Below are 26,654 nucleotides of genomic sequence, written 5' to 3'. Positions count from 1 at the left end.
ATTTTGCAAGCATTCTGCTCCTTCCCTGTGCAGACAGAAGGGAAACTGCATCCCTGGGATGCTCTGGAGAGAAAGCCACAGCAGCTGGCAATCAGAGATGACAGCCCCAGAAAGGAGAGGCAAAATTGGTAGTATTTTGGCCAAGGGAGGTGATGCTTTCAGCAAGGAACACCATTTACAGATTCTCCAGGGAACTGGGGAACTAATCCACTTAGCACAACCCTTTCAGTCCTCATTCCAAGGCCGGCAAACCAAACTTTCAGCCACAAAACTAATCTTCACTGCAACTAATTCACTGGGAGAAACACAATACAAAAAGTTAATCTGGTTTTGGGTAGTTTTGATCAGTTTTTGTGCTGCCCCAGAATAACAAATCCAACAAAGTCAAGTGGCTCCTGCATAAAGAAGTGCCAAGGGCCACAGGAGGAATTTTAAGCTTTCCATTCAGTGTACTCTGAAGCCTATAGACTCTGGTATCTCTGGATGATAGAGAAGAAAAGATTCAGGAGATATTTTATCTGTCCTCTTTCTGCACTGAACTTCATGGCTCTGCTCTCCCTCAGCTGCTGGTAAACACAAAATAAAACCTGAGACTAGTGCCTACCTCTGCAATGACCACCAGCCCACAGTTTGTATTTTGAGATGCCACAAATGCCAAGGACCTGGTGGGCTGAAACCAACTCACTTTACCTTCATTATTCATACTGGTACTTAAAATAGGTGGATAAATGTCCTTCCTGATTTGCACTGGGACCTTTCTTTTGTGATAAACACACGTAAAACACTAGAAATGTATGGAATTATAATTATTATTCCTGCTCCCATTTCCATTTTGCCTATGAGGGGGCTGGCAGGCAGCAGGACCCCAAGTTCAGCACAGTGCAGTTGTATTTAACCATCCTCCTCTTGTGGCTCCAAATTCCCCAATACAATTTTGTGGTTCTCTGAACACAGCCTACCCTGGCACCACCCTCCTGGTCAGAGAAGACCTGCCCTGTAGCATCAACCTCTGAGTCAAACAGTCTCACTGACCAGCAGATGTCTGGGAAGATGGATGCAAAGAAACAATAGTGGGAAGGTTGCTCAGACACCTGAAGGACTCAGGTGTGTTGGGAGGTGGAGGCTGTGATGACACTGCATCTCTGGAAGGGATTTTGCAGGGCACAATGAACCCCAAAACAAGGCAGATGTGGAGCTGCTGGAGCCAGTCCAGAGGAGGGCACGGAGATGCTCCAGGGCTGGAGCCCCTCTGCTCTGGAGCCAGCCTGGCAGAGCTGGGGGTGCTCAGCTGCACAAGAGAAGGCTCCAGGGAGAGCTCAGAGCCCCTGGCAGGGCCTGAAGGGGCTCCAGGAGAGCTGGACAGGGACTGGGGACAAGGCATGCAGGGACAGGACACGGGCAATGGCTTCCACTGCCAGAGGGCAGGGATGGATGGGATATTGGGAATTGGGAATTGCTGGCTGGGAGGGTGGCCAGGCCCTGGCACAGGGTGCCCGGAGCAGCTGTGGCTGTCCCTGGATCCCTGGCAGTGTCCAAGGACAGGATGGATGGGGCTTGGAGCAATCTGGGATAGTGGAAGATGTCCCTGCCCATGGCAGGGGGGCAGAATGGGATGAGCTTTGAGGTCCCTCCCAACCAAAACCAAACTGTCCTGGCATTCTGGGATGGGCAGCAGCCACTTGTCACTGGTACCTGCACAGCCCCTGGCACCCACACTTCAGGGAGAAGTGTTGGTGCTGCCCTGGCCCAAGATAAAATGGTTTTGCAGCCAGGAAATCACTTTAACATTTTGGATGTGCAAAATTAAATGTGTTACAGCAAGAAAGAGTGCTGAATTTCAGCAACTGTAACCCAGAATTTATGGACTTAATTTGGAGATGTCACAAACAGCAGCATATTTGATGGAAGTAGAAGAGAAAAAAAAAAACCCAACAAATTGGTACTGTTTAAATAATACACTCTATTTTATTTAATTTTAAAATAGTTTAACCTTTATGCTACAGACTTGTTTCAAAAAAACAGAAGGTCTCATCTTGCACCAAAAATATATATATTTATATATATATATATATAACACTCTGTTTTATTATTATTTCTCTCCAAAGACCATTAAATACTAGATGGAAAATGAGAACTAAATAGTGAGTGTTGAGAGGAATCGAATTTTATTTTTAACTAGAGCCGCACGTTTCAAACATTTATATTCTGAGCAATGATTTGTCTTCACTACAGAAGATTCCAAGTTCATACTCCAGCAATTCAGGAAAACTGCTAAACCCTGAAGGGCTCGAGCCAATGCACACTGAGGTCAATGGGCAGCCCCACACCGACCCCATTGGGTTCTGGACCAGGCCCCAAGTGCATTGGTTCTCAGCCATACAATGGCTAACTTTTAACTTTCCTGCTGAGAAGAGCAAAAACCACCCAAGGCACATTTTTGCTCTTTTTTGAAACAGAGAAGTTAAAAAAAAAAAAAAAAAAAAAAGGAAGAAATAAAACCAAACCATTTCCTACCTACCTATATCCAGTGATTGAGCTTTTTCAGAACACTAGCCTTGAAATTTATTAAGGGAAAATAACATAGTGTTTTAAATAAAACCTGCATCAGACTACCATACATGAGCTGTTTAAACAAACACAGTGCACAATTGGAGGAAGTTTGGTTAGGAGGCAGTCATCTTTATGTACACGTGGAAGTCACATCATATACAAACTGGAAAACAAGGAGAGCTAGTTTGCATCTTTTTCATGGAAGGACTGCAAACAGGGCCCCTGCAGCTTTCTTCACAATTGATCTTCAGGAGACTCTGTGAAATGGGAAGAAGCAGCCACAGGAGTGGAGGTGGCTGTTCCAAAGTTACCTTTCCAGCAGGTGTGTGAGCCCACAGCTGATGGGAACAGGAGGAGAAAGGATGGGCAGAGCAGCATGGGGTTTGTCCCTGCTGTGGGGCCAACAGGGAAACGTTCCCCTCTCTCCCTCCCTTCCTCCCTCTCTCACTCACTCCCTCTCACAGATAGGAGTTGGTCACTAAAAAACACCACAGATATTTTTCTGGCCATGCAAGACACTTATGTTCAATGTTCTAGAAAGCTGGAAATGGGAATATCAGTCCTTACCTAGCTGTTGTGTAAAGTGCAGTGTGAACTGCTCTGCTTATGGAAGAAACAGATGTTTGTTAATAACTATACCCCCCTGCTGGGCTGTTTTTCCTTTATGTGACAACACAGGTAACTCTATTTTAATTCATTTTGACCACAGATAGAAGGAAGCCAAATAAATTTTGAAACCAGCTGACACGAAAGGAAAGCAGAACTTCCCATGTCCTGACCCCCCCTGTTCAGCCTTATATAGTAAAAAAATCTAATGGCAGAGCTGTACAAAATTCCCAATAGAAACAACTGGACTATGAAGGAATGTTTCAATTGCACAGTAGACATGTGAAGTGAATAGTATCATCTTGTTAAAGTCTAATCTTTGGTTTTTGCCTTGGGAAAGGCTCAAAATGACAGATGAGGGGCAGGAATTTCCATATACACCACAGAAAGTGTAGCCTGCTGAAGTGAGTAGTTCCACTGATTTTGGTAAATATTCTGGTAGAAAGTATTTCCTGAATCTTGGCATTTCCAAAACCAGCATGAGAGATGTGACTGAAAGCCAGGGAAATGGTGCAGATTACTAATTAAAAAAAAATAGAATTAAACCCCATAAACTTAGTTTCTGACCCGGATCCTGCAACATCTTTTAGGACAGAGTTTTAAGCACTTGAGTGGCCCCCCAAATTCCAGGAACAGGTCCCAGCTGAACACCCCTTTGCCAGGCTGGGGCTTTGGAATTTGTTTTTAATTTTCTGAGATGGTGAATGATGCAGACAAGCAGCAGTAGAGATGGGGACTATGAGTAAAACATTTCATTCCTCTCCTTCATCTACTCCAGGCAAGACTTAGAGAAAGGTGGAAAAGCTCAGTTATAATTAGAAGGAGAGGGATGCTGGGCCTTTTTATTAACTTCTCTTGTGCTTTTGAAATGTTCAGCTGTTCCTAAGTCACTACTATTACTATTTTAGCCATTCCAAGCTGTGGGAATTGACCAGTGAAACACAGTAGTCAAGTAGACAGAAGACTCAGCACTGAAGAGTATAAACTATAAATTACATTGAAAATAAAAATGTTTTAATTAGAAGCTGTTCAGTGCATTTGTGACGCGCCATTTGCATTATGGACAATCCCTCCTGCTGGTAACATAACCAAATGAGCTTGAGTAAAAAATACTCCTGGCCCAAATTTTGGAAGTGTTGGATACCCCCCAGTTCCGCTGAAATCAGTGAGGACACAGCATTTCTCAAAATCATTGATGCTCACACAGCAACACACTAAGTTCTACTAACAAACTCAAGATACTGATAAATTAAAAAATGTTCTGGAGCTGGGAGGTGGGGAGGGTAGGAGGACATACGTGTGCATGCAGTTATTTCCTTAGATACACACGCACATGTTAGTAACTGCAGACGTGTTTTAAACTTGGTGCTGTTAATTCTGGGCAGGAATCCTCCTTGGAGAAGGCAAAAACCATTGGAAGAGATACTGAAATCAGACTACATTCCTGTGGACGTGGAGAAACGCCGCGGGTTTGGGGTTTCACGGTGCCAAGGACGGGGCCTCTGGAGGTGATGGTTTAACCACTGAACTTCTGTGCCAGGGAGGGCAGGGGGCAGAGCACAGTGACACGGCGTTGTTACAGGAGGTATCTGCGCCTGGTGTCCTCGTCCAGAGTGAGGTCCACCACTTCTGGGGGAGAGGACCAGTTCTGCTGGGGAGCCACTGCTGTCCATGGCTGGGTGGGCTGGGTGCCCCCGAACGGCGAGCCGCGCTTCCAGGAGGACACGCTCTGGATCACCCCTCCCCTGGGATGCACACACCTGCAGCGAGGAGAGGGACACACACAGCATCAGGGACACTGCCCAGATCAGGCACCACATCCCCACCTCCGGGGTTTCATCACTATCTGGTTAGCACTCCCCTCTCCAGACTGGATTCCCCACTTGTAGAGTCCGTGCCATCTCAAACAGCCAGTGAACAAAGCTAAATTTAAATTTGGGGGATTTGGTGGGGATTAAATTATTCTAAAGGAATGCCAGTGTAATGTGACCTTCCTTAAAAAATATGTGCATGGAGCCCAAGGATGGTGAGGAAGCCTGCCTCACCATGTGTAGTAGCATGCACAATTTCCTGAAGAAGCTTTACCCACTGGACTTTAAAATACAAAAATTTGAAGTGAGGCTGCCTATTGCTATATTGTAATATTAAATCAAAGCCATATTAAAACAAGGAGGTAATGATACTTTCATTACAATAATTGCAAAAGAGATCTTGCTAATTATGTTATTACAGCCATTACGCCTGAATTTTTTTTGTTTTGGTCTTTTTAACTGAAAATTACAAACACGCTGGGAAATGCTCACTGACTACAGTTCAGCACCACTTCAGCAAAACATTTAAGCTTTAAGTGACTACAGACAATGAAACTCAAAGGTGCATTTGAAGATAAGGCTCCAGTGCCCTGCTGAAGCACTGTACCCAGGTACTTATTCACACAGGGTTTTTACCTACTATATCCACAGTAGATACATGACAAATGAAGCACAGAAAAAAAATAAATAAATGCAAAATGAAAGATAGAACAATTTAGTGTATGATGAAGTGATGACAGGAATTTACTAGAGGCTTTTGGATGATCACTCCATTTCCAGCTGTAAATCCTACACAGGCACTAATAAAACTTGATACCTAGTGCTCCAAAAATTGTTTTGCTCTTGTAAACAGTGGTAGTGGCTGTAGCTGCCCCTGGCAGCATGGATAAACATGAAGTGCTCTGACTGCTGGGGTAACTTTTTCCCATTTCTTTGTGAAAGCACATGTATTTCAGGAACTCAAATTTCCTGCACTGATCAAATATCCCTGACATTTACATTTTATTTACTCCAATTTAAGTCCGTGCTATTTATTTTCTCCAAAACTACTGAGGTTATGTTCAGCTCTCTTGGTTTTGGTTGGGAGTTTGAAATAAAATGAAAAATCTCATTCTCTGAGCTGTAACTTCTCTGAATATAAATGTCTCATTGCCTTCTCAGACACGCTTCTTAGGTTTAGATGTGATGTTCAGAATGGCTCTTTTACTACTTCTTCAGTCATAAAAACACATAGTTAAACTATATATCTACAAAGAATTATCAGTAAGACCCTGGAACTCTAACATTAAATGTACGGGATTTCTCTCTTTTAAAGCTTTCTTTTAAGCAGAAATATTTTTAAGCATAACAGACAAGAAAAGCTTGTAGGCAGAGCAAATTAAATACGATGTTTTGTCTCCGGGACTGTGAGAATGGTGAGTGCACCATTCTAAGTCCTCAGAGTTTAGTCAAAGCTAAGACTAACTTTTCTTCCTGAAGATGATGAAAACCAAGTCATAAATTATCTCACAGAAAGGTACCCTGGAAAAACAGAACTGTTTATCCTCAAGCTAGTCACACAAGCAGCCAACAGGAAAACGTTGAGTTAAACATGAGCTCAGGGAACATGCTTCTACTCTGAAGATACTAAGTACAGCCAATAAAAAAATCCCAAAAAACCTCATAGGAAAAACTAGATGAAAACTGGTTTAAATGCATGCAAAATTAAAAAAAAAAAATTCTACCTGTGAAAAATAAAACAAACCGAAAAATACAATTTGGTGTCCTAAATAGACACCAAGGAATATCCCAGTGACAAGAAACAGCAGTAATTCACTAAGAATCTAAGTAACTACAAATGATGGACAAACTCCAGGGTGTCACAACTCACACCAGCCCAATGATTACATGGAATAGGGAGCGTGATAAAAACAAGGATCCAAACACCACACTAACTAAGCAGAAAATACTGATCAAAAACATAACCCTTGTCCAAATGACAACCCTGCCAGAAGCCCATCAATACTTCATAACTGCAAGCCTAGACCTGCAAGAGGAATAAAACTCTAAATAGGATTCAAACAACTGAAATGTGTGAGTGAGAATTCAAGGGAGGAAGTAAACACTGGGAGATGGGTACAGGAACAAAGGAAATCACAGAAGAGTACTTTCAGTCTGATTTGCTGAAATTATTTCAGTCCATATCTACCAAAAATCAATTTAAACAGCACCTCTGCATTTAGCCCAGACTTCCATTCCCATAGAAGGTGAGAATTATCAAGGCAGCATCATGGAAAGCTTTGGAAGAGGAGACAGAAGCACAAGGGTCCTGTGTGCAGTACTGCACACGTTTACACTATCCAGTGCTGGAGGATGAATCTGCACCCCTCACCATCAGCACAAAGACCCTCCAAGCCCTGGGTTCTGCTGCATGAACAGCCAGGAGAGCTGCTTCCTAAGGAATTACCATCTTCCAAAAGAGCTGGGTCATGCAAGGACTTTCTCACTGCTCTAAATGCTAAGAATAAATTCCTTTTCTGGACCTGAAAGTTTCCTTTTTTTTTTTTTTCACATCCAACAGCACTGGGCTGTGCCTATATTATCCATGAAGTTTCCTGCCTGGGAAATTGGGTCCTGCACACCTTCCTTCTTCTTTCCTCAAAAAAGATGCAGTGAAGCGACAAGGAATTCTGTTCCGTGTTCCTCACACCTCTTTTCTGCCTCCAAGAGCACCCACTGGGCAGCAGAAAATTCTGGAAGGAGCTTGTCTATGTGCTGTTTTAACTTGGTTATATTCCACTAAATTCACACTCCACACTATTAGAAAATATCGGTTTTGTTCAACTGCTTCATAATATTTTAAGCCAAGGAAAGATCAAAGGAAAGACTAAAGATGAAGAGTAACATCAAAAAATGCCTACCAAGAAGAACAGCTGCACAAGTTTCTGACTGAGAGAGAAACCTCTGGCACCTTTACCCTCACCTACTTTGACCTCTCTTGAATATTTAAATAAACCCAAGATTCAAAATTATCTGATTTTTAACCTAAAGGGGATATCTTATTACATTAGCCATTGAAAAAATGATAGTATTTTTATCCCTACTGTTTAAAAAATAAAATGGAAGCTGATAAAAAAACTTAATATTTTTAAATGAAACAAGAATCCACATAAAGATTTTCACTTAGCTATTTGCATACTCACATATTCCTTTAAAATCTGAATTTCTGATGTATGCACACTTAGTATCTCAATATTTTCGTGCTATACATCTTTAGCTAGTTAATGTTTGATATTGAATCACTTTAGTGATTCAAACCTTAGTCTGAGTAACTATCAAGTTGGTCGCTTGCTGAAGAAAAACACATTCTGACATCACCATGACCAGCAAAACAGAAAAAAAAAAAAAGTGCAACATTTGCTGCCTTTTGGGAATCACTCATAGATGGCCAACTACAGAAGTGAAGGCCAGCAGTTCTCTCTTTATTGATTTTGGTAATGCAGACATTCTCATAAAATGAAAGTAATATTAGAGCAAGAAAAAGAAAATTCATACCTGGCATGCTCCTGAACTCCAACAATCTCTACTTCACTATCAGAAGAGGCAATGTTAATTTCTTCATTGGCCTGGGCATTGCCACAAGAGGTTTTGCCACCTGCAAGGAAGCCTGTATCCAAACGACCTGCAGATGGGGAAAATGGAAATACAGTGTTTAACAGCTTATAGGACTCAGAAATCAACTGGAAAAGGAGTTTCCCAACCTAACAAAAAAAATAGATTACAAAATCTCATTATATCAAGTTTTTCAGCTCACAATTAATATCTGATGCAGGAAAACCACTGGATTTAGCCAGTGTCAGTATCTCTGGTAATGGTGCTGCCACACAAATGTGAACCAAGCCTGCCTGTTGCACCAAGAACAACCAGAATTTCCAGCTGAAATCTTATGACAGTGCTAAGAGTCAGACTGTCCCTAAAGCTCTTTGACATTAAGAAAGAAAACAATCTAAGCAAACAGAATGATACTATGGCAAAAAAAATCCTCTATAGTCTGGACAGAAACATCCCACACATCAAAGAAAATTAATTTAATTTATTTAAATAAAAAAACTAGGGGAAGCTGGTCAGCGAAAAAACAGCAAACCCATCAGTTTTTTGGCAGTGCTGCTTCACACATCTGCTCTAACATTAACACAAATACTTGAAAAAGTGGTTTATTTAAGTCCCATATGCAGCAGTGCTCTTTTTTTATTACAGTTCCTCAATGACAACCAGTTTGTCAGTCAGTCAAACCACAAGCCCCTCTAAATACTAACAGCAAGTGTGGCATGTTTTTGCCATTTCTGCCAAGAGCTGCTAGAAAGGTTCTTCACCCCAATTAGTGAAACTGTGTTGAGTCATACAGGATAATACTTGGATGGGGAACACAAAGCAGCCAAAATTATTATTTCTCTCACAGAAAACAGATTTCTTGAAAAATCAATTAATTAAAAGATATAACTTCTACTCTTTTTTTCCCCCCCCCGGAAAAAGAGAAAATTATTAATTCCACTCTCTCTCTTTATCATTAGCCTGAAGGATGCTGGGCAGCCATGAAATAGCTGATACTACCTACTTGTGAAAAACCACTTACTTAGCTGTACTACACAGGGGAAGAGTCGTTTGTTGAGCAGGAAATTTGAGAGTAGGTGAATGTTTTATGTGTATCCAGTTTGAGTGGACACCTCCTCAAAGATGAGAGGAGGAGGAGAAGCAATAATGATCCACAGGATTTCAAAGGTGTGTGAATGCAGAACTGATTATACCCCCAAGGAGACTAAAAGGAACCACAGAGAAGAAATTAGACTTGTTTCAAGTGCCAGGGACACTTTCTAATGACTGCTTTAAGCACATGGGAAAGATGGAAGCAAATAGAATCACAAAATGGTTTGAGTTGAAAGGGACCTTAAATTTCATCCAGTCCCACCCCCTGCCATGGGCAGGGACACCTCCCACTATCCCAAGTCGCTCCAAGCCCCATCCAGCCTGTCCTTGGACACTGCCAGGGATCCAGGGACAGCCACAGCTGCTCTGGGCACCCTGTGCCAGGGCCTGCCCACCCTCCCAGCCAGCAATTCCCAATTCCCAATATCCCATCCATCCCTGCCCTCTGCCACTGGAAGCCATTGCCCGTGTCCTGTCCCTGCATGCCTTGTCCCCAGTCCCTGTCCAGCTCTTCTGTAGGAGCAGAGACCATGCTGCAGGTTCTGTTCTTGGAAAGCCAAGACTCTTGGTGATTGGATTAGGGTTAGCAAGGGAAGGAAATACATGCGCTGCCAGGCACCTGAAGCAGGAATTTCCACCTCAAAAGACAAAAAAATATTTGTCAGCTGAACTTAAAACAAATTAATAGCCCAGACAGTCTCTTCCTAGCATTGCAGTTCAGCTGAACATCTCTTGGCAAACATCACTGACTGCCAGAAAGCCCAAAAGTGGGACATGGGTATTTCTTTAACAGAAGTGGCTGGGCAGACTGTGAAACATGAAATGGAAGTGCTCAGAGACTTTGATTTACTTGCTGGGGGCTTCACATTGCCAGAGGGCAGGATTGGATTGGACACTGGGGAGAAATTCTTCCCCAAGAGGGTGGGGAGGCCCTGGCACAGGGTGCCCAGAGCAGCTGTGGCTGTCCCTGGATCCCTGGGAATGTCCAAGGCCAGGCTGGATGGGGCTTGGAGCAACCTGGGATAGTGGAAGGTGTCCCTGCCCATGGCAGGGGGTGAAATGGGATGGCCATAATATCTTGTTTTAATGCCTAACCACCCCTCATTTTCTTGACAGGGTAATGTCGGGCAAAGAAGCAAAGCAGACCAGCTCCTAAATAGCCCCAAAAAGTATCCCTAGAGGTGCAAATTGGAGTCCCAAAAGACCTTCCACATATTGCCATAGCTTTCAGTTCAGACAACAAAAAGACAATTAGCAGTAGCGAAACTATGATTAGCAGAGTAAATACTGCAAGAGTAGCTGAGTGTTAATCAGGATTATAGCACAGACAGACAGATTTACAGCCTCTGGCCACACAAATTTCATGCCCAGTAACACGCCCATGCTGTTCATTTCTTTGCACGAACATTAGTTGATGCCCAAAGTGATGTTTTGTTTGCCCTACACCACCAGGGCTAGAAAAACAGCCCCAACTGTTTGCCCATGCACAAAGATGTGATAGTGCAATGAGATTTTTCACTTTGCTAGAGCTGCTTATGTTGTTTTCGTCCCTTGGGAACACATTCTTTAAGGTCTGCTAAACTAGATACTGGCTGAAGATTACACCTGTGAACCAAATGCAAGATTTGAAAATTCTGTTTTCCAAATGTGCAAACATAGACCTGGTAGGAAAAGGCCAGCACTGGCCAAGGTGCAGTCAGATGTGTACAGAGGCTGCAGGGTAAGGTTATGCATGATCAAAAAAAGAGGTTAATCCTTTTAGCTGCTGACATGGCCACAGCACCAGTAACAAATCCATATGAACATTCTCAGGGATGAAGAAGTCTCTTGATGTTTCCAGTTTCCTTCTACCTGCAAGTCCACTTGGATATATGCAGAGAAAGGAAAAAAAATTCTACCTGCACTGAAGCATTTTAAGAGAAAAGTGGCAGAAAGCTTGGTAAGAAACAATACTTTTTATTTCCTTACATTAATTTGATGTACTGATCCATTAATGCTATGCAATGCAGGTGATTTCAGCTGTTCTAATTGTTTAATAAATCCCTTAATAAAGGATTGGGATTGCTAGAGGTCAAATAGCTATCAGTCAGCTGCTGTCCTGCAAAAAATACCAGTGAGTTTGGAAAACAAAGGCAAGCTTCAAAAAGGCTGGGACAACATCCAGCCACAGACCACAGTGAAAATAAGGCACAAGATTCTCATACTCAAATTGTGGACTTGTAGACTCCTTAGTAATGGAGCATCTCTTTACAAAGCACCACCTAATTGTGTTTCTTTAAGCCTTACAGACAGTGAAAAGCAGCTCAGAGCCACCACAAAACTCCCCCTGTGGGTGCCCTGTGGCAGGAGACCTTTGGGAAACACAGCATGAAACACAAACCTGTTGTGTTCCACCATGGCAGGCAAGATTTATGTGTCTTATGCAGCCTGCAATCCTAACATGGGAGTTAAGGGTGGAAAGGAAGTAAAATGTTGGTTCAAAAGGCTGTGGGATGAAGCTGATAGAAAATAATCCCTGCTAATATCCAAAACACTGTCCAGTTTTCTAAGGATTAGAAATGCAGATGGAATGTGGGAAGAACTAATGCTTGCATTTTATAGATAATAAGAGACAAATTTAAAGTCATACACAGGCAATCCCAATACTGGAAATGAGATTAGGACCAATTGACTAGCTGGTGGCATGGGTTGTTATAATCAGTCACTCAGTAACAAGATTAGGTCACTATCATTAAAAAGCAAAAAAAAACAAAAAAAACAAAAAAAAAAAAAAAAAAACCAAAAAAAAAAAAAACCAAAAACCACCAAAATCCAAGACCTATGAGTTTGTAGTAATTAGAAAGAAAATAACAATAAGAAAACTAGTTAGGAAAATTAGTGTAAAAAAATATTGCAGGAATATTTGTCAATTTTTATCACTTGTATTTTGGAGTAAATGTCAGACCTTTTTAATAAGCAGTTGTCCTGTCCTCTCACAAAATCCATATAGGGAGCTTTTACAGCTATTAAACTATAAAAATACCGAAAACAAGAAAGGGAGAGACACCAACTGCAATGCTGGCACAAATGTCAGAGAATTTAAACAAACCTGCATCAGCACTCATTTCATTCATCAGCCCTCTGGCTCTCCAGGCAGATCCTGAGTCTTGATTTCCTAAAGAATTATTGTGCTCTTGAACTACTGCAGCTGCCAAGAGATTGTCCACATTTACCACTTCTGGGTCTGAGTTTGTGTCTGATATATCATAGTGAGCCACAACAGGGGGTCCATCTGCAGGGGAGAAAAGCAACATGGGTTAGAAATCAGAACAGACCAAAAGACAACTCAAAAAGTACAAATAATTTGTTTAAGGATTAATGCAACACCCTACATGAAGCTCTTAAAGTTACATAGTGGTAAATTGTATGAATTATTAAACTTCACTTAATGAACATAGCCTGCGATTACAGAGACATTTTGATCTTTGCATACACAGAAAACACAAGTGTCAGAAACACGTTTATCAGAGTACCAGTTATTTGTGTACTGTCTTTTACATTAACATATAAACATATCCATATCTGACAATGTTACATTTACAAGTCTTTAAGGGATAGAACCTCCAGTTCATAAAAAAAAAAAATATATAAATTACAGGACATTAAATTGGGCAGACAAGATATCTATCTAGAGAATTTAACAGAAGTCAAGTGACAGCTTACATTAACATGGGGTTGATGGAATAAAAGTAACTTTTTCATAAAACTGATTCAGTGGCAATGAATCTAATGAATTTCCTTTCATAACATTCACCTGTCAAAGGCAGGGGGATTTTTCAAAATTGAAATGGTTTTTGGTGGTATTTGCTGGGGGTTTTTCAGATCAAGAATAACAAGAAACAAAATTATACTGTGCAGTGATAAATATGCTTTTCATTCAACATGATTGCCATATGAATTTTTGGCCATCATAATGAAGAAGGAAAGAGAGAGATAAAATTGCTCACGTGATTCTGAAATCTGTCCTTGAGGAATAACAAAAAACTATTTTTGATCTGTTTTGTTAAGATCAACTAAATTCTATGTGATGAATGAAAATCACTTATAATTGGAAAGCATGCTAGAAACAGAAGAGACTCAGAAAAAAAAAACAGGCAAATTCAAGACAAAGATTGATGTGGAAGCAGAGAGAATGGATAAATAATGTAATTCTGAGAGGATGTGAGTGTTTTAGCTCAAATGCCTTGCCCCATATGCAGCTCACTGACTCAGTGTGGATGAAAAGTGGATGGAGCTCCCCTCCCCAAACAAGAGAATCAAAACTTTGTTTGGACCAAGGCCTCATCCACACAAATGAGGATGAGACAGAAACACAGGCTGGGCCAAAGCTCAGCATCTCTGCAATTCTTTAACTCCAAGGAAGTTCTTGGATACATGGAGGGTACAACTTGTACAGGATAATATAAAATAATCATAAACTAAGAATGCGTTCAGGAAGATAGGACTTTCAGAGTTACAAAATGACTAATGAAATCTTTCAAGGCGATAAAGAACAGAATGAAAAGCCTTAGGAAAAACTGGTTTCAGAGTTTAAGCGGCTGTTGAAGACAGAAAGAACATAATGAACTAGAAGTTTCAAATTTACTTCTCCAAATAGCTGTTTTTCTGAGGTTTTTAGAGTGGATTTTGGTTTTAGGGGCTTTTTTGGATGGGGTGTTTTTAGCAACTTGGTGCCTGAAATAAAATTCAACTGACTATTTTCAGAAACCCCTACTTTGTGATTAGCAACACAGTTCATCAGAGAGTGACATTTGGCTTAAGTCGTACTAAAGATCAGTTTTGCAACAAGGTATGAAGAAATTCACAAAATATTTCGGACCAGACCTGCCTCCAAAACAACAATTCCGTGAAACAATGTTACATTACGAACTTAAAACAGACCCAACAAAAATAAATGAGTAGTTAAATGCCAATGTATTAAAGACCAAACTGTTCGCAACATGAAACACTGATGATTGTGACTGGAACAGAATTCCTGATAATTAACTGGAAGGCATTCTTCGTCTTTTTAAAAAGCAATTACAAAATAATGGAATACGGAGTTCGGAATTAAGCTGGCTGATGTTCAGTTAATTATTTGTGACAGCTGATGATTAAATTACACGCAGAAGTTAGGGCTGGACTGAATCATGGGAGGCATGTTTTCTCTCAGTCTTATCATCAGAGTTCAGCGTGAACATATATAATGTGAGCTGTAAAAATAAACAGTCGAGTGCAGAAGATACGAGGGTCAAGTACAATATTGACTATTTGACCATTTTTTTCAGGAGGTTATCCAAGATTTCAGGAGCTCTGGACTGTTCCTTCAGGCCTTTGTTTCTCTTGCTTCTGACTCAGAACTCAGAAAGCAGAAGCGAAATTTAATTTTTAGATAGACGTGTCTACACAAGTAAGATTGTATTTGGACAAAAGGTACCAATAGTCTCAAGTCAAAATTGTACCACTCCTACATGTATAATCATGCAAAAATGTATAATAAATGTATATACATGCAGAGTGATATTCTCATCACCTACCCATAGAAATAACTTGTGTGAAAGTCTTCATCAGTAGGAAATACAAGCATAAACTTGTTATCTGTAGCTCCACTCTTGTATCTTCCACACTTCCAAAGAGCACACCTTATAACTTAGCTTAAATTCAGTATACATCAAACAGACAAAAATATTTTCAATATAACTTACATACTGTAATTATATTTGTCAGGGTAATAGCCACAAATTTAACAATCTGGAAAAAAGAACCCCAAACAAGCTGCCTATTTACAAAGCAATCACAGCAGAGATGTATTTTTGCATTTCTCAGCCTTGCCTTTCAGGATTTGATCTGGAAATTTGGAAAGGCCCCCAACACCAGGTTTATCCACACCTATCATCAGTAAATGACTAACAAAGTCAAGCTAATGGCCATCAAATTACAACAAATTCTCAGATTCCCCATATTTATAAAAAAAGTAATAAGCATAAATGCTTGTGTGTTTAAAAAAAAAAAAAAGTCAACAAAACCCACACAAAACCAAACAATAAAGAAGTTGCAGGCAACAGCTAGATGAAAGTTGCAATGAAGGCATATAAAAAAACAGCTTTGAAGAATCCTCTGTTCCCAAAAGCCTGTTTCCTTTCCAGTGCTGCATGGATGGGACAGGAGTGGTTACATTTGGAAATAAATAATACTTCCCTAGCCAAGTATGTGATCATCCAGTGATGTGATGCAAAGTGAATGTATGGTACCAAGAAATAATGACAATTGGCTTCAGATAGGAAATAAAGTGAAGAAATGCTTTCAGGTTGAAAAGGTAAAAAGGATTAACTACAACAATAGGTGTAATTCATCATCTTTTCTTTATAATAGAGACACTACATGTAATTATTAACTCTAAGAGGATTTCAACAGATTAAAAAACAGACATGAAGACAAACCATGTCAGAACCAAGACTTAACACAGAACAGTTAGGAGGTTCCCTGGTCAGTAATTTAAACTATCTACTTTAGAAATATTACATGTTTTGAGGACCCAAGGTAGCTGGAAAAAGTACATTTCCCTGGTGACAAGCATTAATTCATTTCTAAAGCACTAAATGCTTGAAAAAGGCAAGGCTGAAAGTTAATAAGTACCAGCAGCAAAATACAGCTGTTGACATTTAATGCTATAAGGGGGGAGGGAAAGTCTGCTTTCTTTTTTTCTTCCCCAAAGAATTCAGAGGCAGAGGTCATCATGGGGACAGCATTTCCAAGTGTCCAATTCTCCCTTAATTTACACAGTTCATCAAAACTAATTCCACTCCAAACAACTGAATCAGAAGTCACATGCACAAATCCAGGTCTACATATAACCAATTCTCATTTTAAAGTTGCAACACAGAAAATCGAATCACTTCTCATCTGCTACCCGCTCCCTTGCTTTTCTTAGAGCCACATCACAACACTCAGCAGCCTAACCTAACCCATGCTCTAAGATCCACACTCCTATTACCCCTTATTTCACTATAATGGCAGCACAAGCAAAAAGGGGAACTCAAGCATAAAATTTCAGCTGTAGGTTAAAAGCAGTCATTCCACAAGAAGCACTGCTCCTTTGCACTGCACGGGCTGTTTATCATTGCAAAAGAAACACAAGATATTAAAAACACAAGATGTTAGCTGGAAGAACCTGAGTGGGGAATTAAGTCCTTTGAATTTGCAGAGACAGGCTGAGAGCTGCAGGTGTTTGGACTCCAGGGAGAGCTCAGAGCCCCTGCCATGCCCAGAGAAGAGCTGGACAGGGACTGGGGACAAGGCATGCAGGGACAGGACACGGGCAATGGCTTCCACTGGCAGAGGGCAGGGATGGATGGGATATTGGGAATTGGGAATTGCTGGCTGGGAGGGTGGGCAGGCCCTGGCACAGGGTGCCCAGAGCAGCTGTGGCTGTCCCTGGATCCCTGGCAGTGTCCAAGGACAGGTTGGAGAGGGCTGGGAGCAGCCTGGGACAGTGGGAAGTGTCCCTGCCATGTAAGGGGGTGGAATGGGATAAGCCTTAAAGTCTCTTTCCACCCAAAGCATTCTATGATTGCAAGTTATTTTTTCTCTTCATCTCTCACATTTAGGCAGGCTGAGCAGAGCTCATCACCTAAACTCCTTCCCACAGCAGCCAGAGAGAGCAAGTTCAGAGTCAGATAACCTCAGCCTGGAAATCACAGCTTGAAGCATCAAGAGCATCACCTCCCCTCCTTCCCCAGCAAAGAGAAAAAGCTTAGACACCACCTCAGCCCAGGCACTTGAATTTTACAAGAGCTCCACAAGATAAATTCCAGCCTCAGGGATGGGATTTAAAATTTGCCACTTTTCCTCTACAAATTGAGGAAAAAAAGACTGAAATCTCCAGAGGACTATCCTGATTAAAATAAATCCAAAATTAAAAGCCTAATTTCAGTGGTCTGAATTCTCCTCTGGAGCCATCAGTGTCTCTGCAAGGAAGAGTCGCAGAGCTTTAGGTATAAATATCACCCCATGTTTTAAGATACAGAGAACAGTACAGTAATAACAGCAACAATAATTCCAGCACTTTGTTCTTACAAAAAGCTCTCCATTAGTGCATCCTGGAAAGCTCCGAGGTTGTTATTAACCTCTTTTGTCCATGGGGAAACTGAGGCAGGCAGCAACCTGCAGCTTGCTCAAGGCAAAGGAGCAAAGGAGCTCAACCTGGCTGAAAACAACATTCCCTTCCAATTACTGGGCTATTTTTAACTGGTGAATGTTCAAGGAGTTTAGAAGCAGTGCTTAGGAATGCTTTTGGGAAAGGTGCAATTGGTAAAAAGGCTGCACAGAAAACCCCAGGAGACACAGCCTCACCTCCACCCCTTGGCTGTGAACTTGGGCACTGATGGACTCAGCATCACTACTCTAATTGAATTTATTTCTATGGAACAAATGAGAATACTGAGACATTTTAAAGTAATGAAATATCTAAGAATGCCCTCCTTTACACTTAATGCTTAAATTTAAGAGGTAACTCCCATTTACTTCCAGGTTACAAAAACATGGAATGGACTTTATTGCCTATATAAATTTAAAGGTCAGATGATCATAATCAAAATAATTGTATTTTGTGTGCCAAAACCTAAAAGACTTACCAGAAGTGAGTTGCCAAAATAACTTTACAGTGGACACATCAGTTACTTATCCAAAGAGAAAGTAATGATACACAAAACTACAGGGTGAAATGACAGATAAGCAATACAAACCTGGCATTAATTAAAACATGACCCAGACCTGCCATTTCAAAAGTACATGCAATTCAAATGGCACAAACTACCTGAACCCTGAAACAATTCCCAAAGGGGAGTGGGAGATGGAGATCTGTGCTTTTTTTGTACTGTTTAGCAACATGAAACACTTCATCGCTATTTAGATTTATTTATTTATTCCAGGTCACAGTAGTTACATTTCAAAATTTACAGGGTTAAGCAAATAATACATTGTAAATACAATAAAAAACAATAGCAGTGTAACAACATTCTCTCTAAAATCATAAAGTGAATTTTATCAGTGAATTTTCCTGATATTTTCCTTCATTTCACACAGTAAAGCTTTTCTGTTTGGTGTTTTTTTTAAACCTTAATAATAAAATAAAATCAAAACAACATGATCAAATTATTATCTGCTCTCAGGCTTGATACTTTTTAATTTATCACATGAAAAGAAATCTCAAAAATTCAAGTCTTGCTGAACAACATTCATACTTTCAGGCTTTTTGATGAATAGATGGAAAATACCTTGGACTTAATTTACCAAATTATGAATGAAGATAATAAAGCATTTTTCACTGTGCATTAAGCAAAGGCACATGGAATATGGCTATGGACTGAGAATACTGGGAAGTGCCATCAACTTTGTATCTCATTACAGGAGTTGTTTTCTGGGATGCTGCCTAACAATGCAATAATTATGGTAGCAGGTATCTCAACCAGATCTCTTCCCCAGTTTTACCTGGAGAAGCGTCTCAGGAGGGTTTTGGAAACTGTTACACCCTTACATAGCCATGGCGGTTAAAAAGAGTAAATAACTCCCTGTGTTAATACAACTTCCATCAGGAAAAGGCAGCAAATGTGCACCTCTGCACAAAACATCCCACTTTCCCAAGCACAAACAGCACTTTTCCATGGAAGGAGTGATACAGCCTCTGATGGACCAGACCAATCCCCTGCTCCATCGTGCTGCTCTTGAAACCCCTCCTAACTTAATAAGCCTGTTTTTCCATGTGCCTTCATTTTGATGACCAAACAGCAAGACTAATGAAATTTGTGAGAAAGACCAATTTCTGGCTTCGTGTTTTTCAAGGTATTGTCCATCTCTACCAATTAGCCTGATTATTTTGGCTTCTACAGTACAAATCACACAGTGCATTTGTTCTAACGCGTGTAACTGCAGTGGTCACAGTGCAGACCCCCATTATTTTAAAAACATCTACTAAACTGTCCTGAATTACACACCCCCTCAAGATTCTCCTCAAGGTCAGCTGGAGGATTCTCTGGACAAAAAAACTGCAGAATAAATTCAATTTTTAATGAGATTAAATGCTAGCCCCATTAAAACCAGTAGAAAATTTCTGCTATCAATGGGACTAAGGTTTAATTTCTTAATGCCCTTGAAATATAATTTATAAATTTATCCAGATACAGTATGTGGATACAGAAAGAGACAACATATATTAAATGAGAAAACAGTGATTATAAATATGTTCAAATTTGTAACATAACTGCCGAATATAATCCCATTTCATTGAAGTTGATTGCTTTTCCAGTCTTTACCCTAGCAGCTCAGATAAAATAACCCAACAATCCCGCACAAACACTAAGACATTGATTTTAAAAAAATAGATGTGTATTTCTGCCTGAATTATTTTGTCCTGGTACTGTTAAAAATGACACTGAAAGTTTTACATTTTGCCTCTTTTTTTTTTTCCCCTGCACTATTTTTGCAATAGAAAATCTGAAAAAAGTTTCATTGCCTTGAGTTTGTTTTATGTTGTATGATCATTTTTTTAAATAAAACCTGACCATTCAGGTATTTATTCCTAATAACCTTCCCTACCAAACCCCACTGAAAAGAGCATGAATGCCTTGGCAAGAACCTGCAGGCAAGCCTGCAAAAACACTTCACACTGAAGCCCCTGTACTCCTAAAAAGGGACTGATTCTAGAAGGAAATCCTTTTACTGCAATGTCAGTTTGACATTTAGTGAAATTTAAACTGAGCCTTTATATAAAGGCTTACTTCTTTTGCAGTTGCACAAAAAAATGTGAAACCAAAACTGGCTGTGTTTCACCTGCTGCTAAATCCCAACTCTGGGGTCGTACAGGCGCTCCACTGCTCCTAGCTGGAACAGCTGCCACACTGCAAACATACAATTCAATATTTAAAGTGATCATACAGGAGCCTGAACCAGAGGAGCTCTGGCTGCCCCACCCATGGAAGTGTCCAGGTCGGACGGAGCTTGGACCAACCTGGGGTAGCAGAAGGTGTCCCTTGGCAGGAGGGTGGAAGTGGAGGAACTTTAAGGTCCCTTCCAACCCAAACCATTCCACAATTCTGTGAACAGGCCAGTTAGGTCTGAACTGGCACCATCATCCCTGGAATTACACCAGTTTACACCTGACTCGATGCATCTGACCTTTTCAAACCATAAGTAAAATTCCTTAAAGGAAATAAAATGTTTCTTTACACCATTCTGAACTATAAATCCTGGGGCAATTAGAGAAACTCTAAAAGATCTGTTATCTCTAAATTATCATGGTTCTCCACGTCTGTGAAAAATTCCTACTGATTTCTCGCCTACTTGTTAAACTTGGTGGTTTTGAAGTACTTGGATGAGATGTGAGCATAAGCATACATTTGAAATTTAACTCAGGGTTGAAAAGTAGATGAGTTTTCTTCCAATAGTCCTAAAGTAGTCTTAGATAAGTCAGACTGTTTCCATGAGATACAGAATGGGTAAGATAAAAATTTATGTTAAAATTTCATCTGAAGAAATTTTAACTCCCTGAGGGTTTCTAGTCGAAGCCCTTTCAAAATAAGAGCTTGTAATGGAAATCATGACAAACTCAACTGCAGTCATGTCATAAAAATACAATGAAAATACTCCCAGGAGGCAAAAAAAAAAAAAAAATCTGAAACAATGTTTTGGGAACCTGTTTTGTGAAAGAGATGCCAAAGACCGTCACACACAGTTAAAACACAGACTCATCACTAGTGTTGGTACCTGGAGTTTGGCTTCTTCAGGGCTCTGCACCTCCCAGATTCAGAATACAGAGCAAGAAGAGAAATGCTCCTGTTTATGGCCAAATTTCCTGATCTGCTACATCTGAACAATAGGAAGGTGGAGTTCCCCTCTCAGCTTCAAGCCAAACATAATCCCTCAGATGGAAAACCAGCTCATGGAGCAGATACCCAGCTGTGCACATAAGTACACACTTTTCATTTCAAAGAGAGGGTTTGTGACAAAAGATTTGGCTCCAGTTTTGAGCCAAGTGGAAGGAGTGGCAAAAGAAAACATTATTTATCATTTACAAAACAATTTACGGCCACTGATCTTGCACAAGTGTTTTTAGCCTTCAGCTAGGTAGCTTTCATGGGGAAATTAGGTTAAAATTATATCTAATAGGAACTATTTCCTCAGTCTTCTAGGAGCCTTGAGATAATTTTACCCTAGAAAGAGTACAGCTTTAAAGTCTGTATGCTAAACTTCTCTCATCCTCTGCTTGTTCTTTTATGTTCACAGCTGCCTGCATTGAAAATAACAGTAAGCAGTGATGGAAAAAATAAAATATTTAAATTTTTGCCTCCAGTAACCAAACAGAAATATGTATCTATTATCACTGAATTATGTCAATATTTTTTCTTTTTTTTCCTTATTTTTTAAAGACTACCTGACCAATACATTGAAGATTTGCAGAAATGTTACCAGCTACATACCTAATTAAGTTATTATCCATTTATGAAATACATATGTCACGGTGTTTCAGTCTGAGAGATACATAAGTTCAACTGAACTTCTTACACAATTTGTTCTGAAATACCTAATTGCTCCATTTATACTATTTTACAAAGAAGACTATGGGCATGCTTACAGACATACACATTAAAATAAACCAGTCACTGCAAAAAGCTTCTTCTGCATGCAGGGGAAGATTTGTAAAGTTGTCATGCTTTCAAATATTCTGCTCTTATCATCATCATAAAGAGATTCATATTTATATATATATGTGTGTGTGTGTGTGTACATATATATATATATATATATATATATATATATATATATATATATATAAAAAATATTTGTGAACACCAGAAGGATGCATTTTGGTGGGGTTGTTTTATCAGCAAATACTCTTTCCTGAAAGATCTTTTTAAACACATGAGGATAAGCTTTTAAACTGCAATCAAACATAGAACAACTTGTTTAAGTTTTACCTGAAATGCACATAATTTCAGACAAGGGAATTTTCTAACAAGTTCGTATCAAAATCTTTGTATCAAAATTATGCATGAAGGTGATCTGAAAAGACTTTATCCCAGTACTTAAAAATTATCCCCAGCATAGTCTTTCAGATAGTTACTCTGAAAATTACACATCTCTAATCTAATTTTTTTTAAATGAAAGAATCATATACTTTAAAAAAAAGTCAGTCTAGGACAAGAATAATGTTAAAATACCAGTGTTGATATTATACTGATAACAAAAAGTATTCCTTGAGTTCCTGTTACAGGTTTGATCCAAGCTGTCACATAAATTGATGGAAAAACTCCCACTGACTTCAGGGAGGGTAAAAAAAAAGCCTGACCTACAGAAGATACTGTGGCAACTCCCAACAGGAGCAAAAGCATGCAAACTAAATAATTAGGAAAGAAGTGACTGCTGTTTAAAAAGCAGAGTAACTGAGCTAAAGGAGACCTAAGTGTTTTCTTTACTTAAACTGCTAACTTTTCATTTTCCACTGTAAAAAGTTTGATTTCATTTCCATTAGACACTTCTATCAAATTCTACCTGATGATAAATATACATTTTTTTGGTAGCTACAGAGAAGTTACTTCACATGAAGGAAGGCCTTATTGGAGAGGTGACCAAAAAAATCCCTGTGTGTAGCAGTAATAGTAAGAATTAAATATTCCTAATATACAGTTTAAAGAAACACTACTTTAAACATCACAGTTTCAAGCCTGCCTATTCAGGATAACTATTAGTACAAAAAAAAGAACCCACAGAACAGCAAGGTGTTGCTTTGCTTAAATGAATCTGATGCTGTGGCAATCCCCATCACAAGTGAAGGATGATTTTGTGGCGTTCATGTGTGGTCCAGTCTAACCCAGGCCAGCAGCCATCAGACCACCACAGTGTCTGCTTATCAAGCCTTCCTTCAAATTCCTGTGCCCAGGCTCAACCCATCCCCTGATGGCTGCTTATCTGAGGGCAGACAGGATTGTTTTTATTCCAGTGTGAAGGATGTGGCTGGGCTGTATTTACAGGAGGAAGCAGGTTGGGGTGACTCATCTCACCCCAAAGTTATCTCTTAGGGACCGATGATAAGCGAGGTTAGGGACAACTCATGGGAGAGAAAGACACTGCCAGGAGGGCTTATCTCTTCCCACTGAGACCCAGGGAACAGCAGAGCACACACCTGGAATTGGTGGAGATGACTTGCACCCAAACCAAGCACACTGAGATGCATGTACCCGTGGCGTGCACGCTGCCTCCACAAATATGCCACATGCAACACAGCAGTGACACTGATAAAAACCCTGGACAGGGTTTAACCCTGGACAGGTTTAACTGCTCAATGGGAGACAAAATAAGGAATTAAATCTGCTGTGCACGCTTGTTATAGACAGCTAAATTTTTAGGGTAAGCTTTATTAACTCTGCCTAAAAATGAAGAAGCTAATGTGTGGCATATTCAAGCTGCAAAAGAGAGAGTTAAGGCAATGTCATGGGTTTGCATCTAATCTGAATCTCTAGGATGCTTTACCACTTTAAATATAAAACTTATTTCCATATATAAATGTTTTAACATGCAAAAAGGGCATCTGGATGAATACCCTGAATGCTCCTATTGTAGCAAACACAGCCCTACTGCTTTTGGGGTATCTAGACAAGGATTCTAAGTTATATTTTCCCGAGTTTGGTGATGAAAGCTAAGGGTGGTTCCCCCCATACACCTTTTTAAAGGTGTTAATATGTGTGTACTGGCACATGCAGGTGGGTATACTGTGGTTTTTTTTTAAACTACATATTTTCACTATAAATTAAGAAAAACAAACAATATCATGGTAATAAAACCCAAAAGAGAAAACAAAACAAAACACATACAAAGAGAAAAGCAAACCTCGTTTTTAGCAGAATCCAAAATAACATCAAGATTGCAAAGATCAGATTTTTTTTAATTTCTTTTTTTTTTTTTTTTTTTTTTTTTTTTAAGTTTATGATTGATTCAGATCAGGGTCTGCCATATTCCCATTCTCTGGAAAGACAGGTGGAAAATTGTTATTAAAAGTCGCTGGAAACTCTAGCGCAGCATCGGCATTTTGATAGCCCACGTACGAATTAAACGGCTGCTGAGGAAGTACTTGGCTATCAGGCATCTGCACAAAGGCCCCTGACTGTGTGGTAGGGGGGGTTCTTTGGCCAACTAGTTGGATTTTAGGTTCCCTGGGCTCCAGTTGTTGCTTGCTTTCTTCGTCCGTGTCAAGACGGGTTAGTTTTTCTATCCACATGCGGAATTTCTCCTCTGTCTGCCTCTGCATCTCGGCAAAGCAGTTCATGGCCTCTTCCAGGACATTGCCTATGCAGTTCCTATCCCACACGGTGCCCCTGTCAAGCAATCCTGGAATTTCCCTGGTCGCTCCTCCAGATCCCCCAGCACGACTGAAGCCAGCTTTAAAGACATTGAGGCCATTTGATAAGACATCGTTAAGTAAGAACATAATATTGTTTATTAAGGCATGTTAACTGAGGAAAACAACTTTTCTAATTCTGCCCCTTGGGTATGACAACAGGAGAGGAATTAGCATATATTAACCACCAGCATTACTCTTATAACAAAAATTTACATCCATTGAGGTTATAATAGAAATTTTGGCATTTAAATTATTTTTATTCTACGTCTCAGACAATTCTGTCACAAAGGTGCCTTTTTTTTACCAAAATACTCCAGTTCCCTTACAATTTGTTTCGAATTCAAGTAAAGGTGTCAAAAAACATACAACAACATGTTTAGTCCTAATAAGCTGCAATCCAAAATGCTATTTTTTAACTGACAAACCCGAATAATGACGTGTATTTTATCTATACACTCAGACGTTTTTATAAACGGGCTGTAAAAACACAGGTGGAATTGGCCCAAAGCTCTTGGCCTGATTTTGGGAAGCACACAGAATGCTGAAGAGGAGAACACATGACACAAAACACCAAAACACCGGGGGGGTTATGTGAGTGCTGTGCTGACACAGGAGTGGAGAGCAGCCTCTGCCAGGTGTGATGGACACAGCTCCATCACAGGGACACCTGCATGCCACAGAGCCCTGAGCAGCCTCACACCAACCAGGACCCTGCCCTGAGCCACCATTCCTACTGCCAGTCCCTGGCAAGGCAGAAAACAGGCAATGGTTGGAAGGAAACTCTTCTGCTTCCGGATGTCCATTAAAAGGATGGTGGAAATAACTGGCTTTGGGACTATCAGGAAGAACTGCAGCAGTCAGGAGAGAAGGCCAATCCTCATGGTCTTACTCTACATATCAACAACAAAAGGCAGTGGAATCTACATTTAAAAGAGTTCACGAAGGAATCATCTAGGAAGCAATAAACCCCCAAGAAAATAAGGCTCTGTACCCGTTTGAGGAATTATGCCATCCAAACACACAAACGTTCCCTAAGGTAATTCCAAACCAAGACAAGCATCACATTAAACTACACAAAGGTATGGAATATGGAAATTTAATACCTAAGCGTGAAACTTGTGGCACCCTCTAGCTTAAGAATAATAGAAAATACCCTAAGAATGAGAGAAATCATTGCACAACCTAAGTAAATACTAATAAAAACCTAAGGCACTAAATCTTTATTGGGATTTCACTGAGTATATGAAAGTACAGTATCACTTAAACACTACATTCTTTTTAGGAGCTGTTGAAATGAGGTATACACAGATCCTTCAGGAACCACTGAACAAAGCCCAGCGTTATTCTCTTACTTCTGAAGAGTGGTTTTTAAATCTTTCTCACCCATATGCCTATCAGAAATGCTGGAAATTCAGCACTCAGGTGCTCTGCGAAAAATAATTACTTTATAGCAACTAATTTACAACCCTCCAACTGCATCTGAATTGGAAAAGAATTAAGCAAAATGGTACCTTTTTACCTAAAACACGGCTCCTTTTGCATATTCAATAATTTTCCTCCCTAAAAGAAGTATTTTTCTGTTCATTGAGATCTAG

At 40.0% G+C, this 26,654-nt stretch overlaps 1 protein-coding gene across 2 annotated transcripts in view; it reads right to left on the bottom strand.

The window, feature by feature from the left end:
- Nucleotides 1-2,025: 2,025 nt before the first annotated feature.
- ARK2N (arkadia (RNF111) N-terminal like PKA signaling regulator 2N) overlaps nucleotides 2,026-26,654 on the bottom strand; it is a 44,541-nt gene continuing 19,912 nt past the window's right edge. Inside the window, exons 3-5 of one of the 2 annotated variants that reach the window (XM_062512923.1) lie at nucleotides 12,739-12,921; nucleotides 8,502-8,628; nucleotides 2,026-4,916 (exon numbers count right to left, since the gene is read on the bottom strand). In XM_062512923.1, coding sequence (XP_062368907.1) covers nucleotides 4,733-4,916; nucleotides 8,502-8,628; nucleotides 12,739-12,921 — 494 coding nt within the window. In that variant the 3' untranslated portion in view covers nucleotides 2,026-4,732. The remainder of the gene's footprint in view (nucleotides 4,917-8,501; nucleotides 8,629-12,738; nucleotides 12,922-26,654) is intronic. The other variant, XM_062512922.1, reaches the window with a different exon arrangement.

The sequence above is a fragment of the Cinclus cinclus genome, chromosome Z (genome assembly GCF_963662255.1).
Source record: "Cinclus cinclus chromosome Z, bCinCin1.1, whole genome shotgun sequence".
Taxonomy (NCBI): Eukaryota; Metazoa; Chordata; class Aves; order Passeriformes; family Cinclidae; genus Cinclus; species Cinclus cinclus.
The sequence above is the reverse complement of the archived record's forward strand: the minus strand, read 5'-3'. Positions and strand labels throughout refer to the sequence as shown.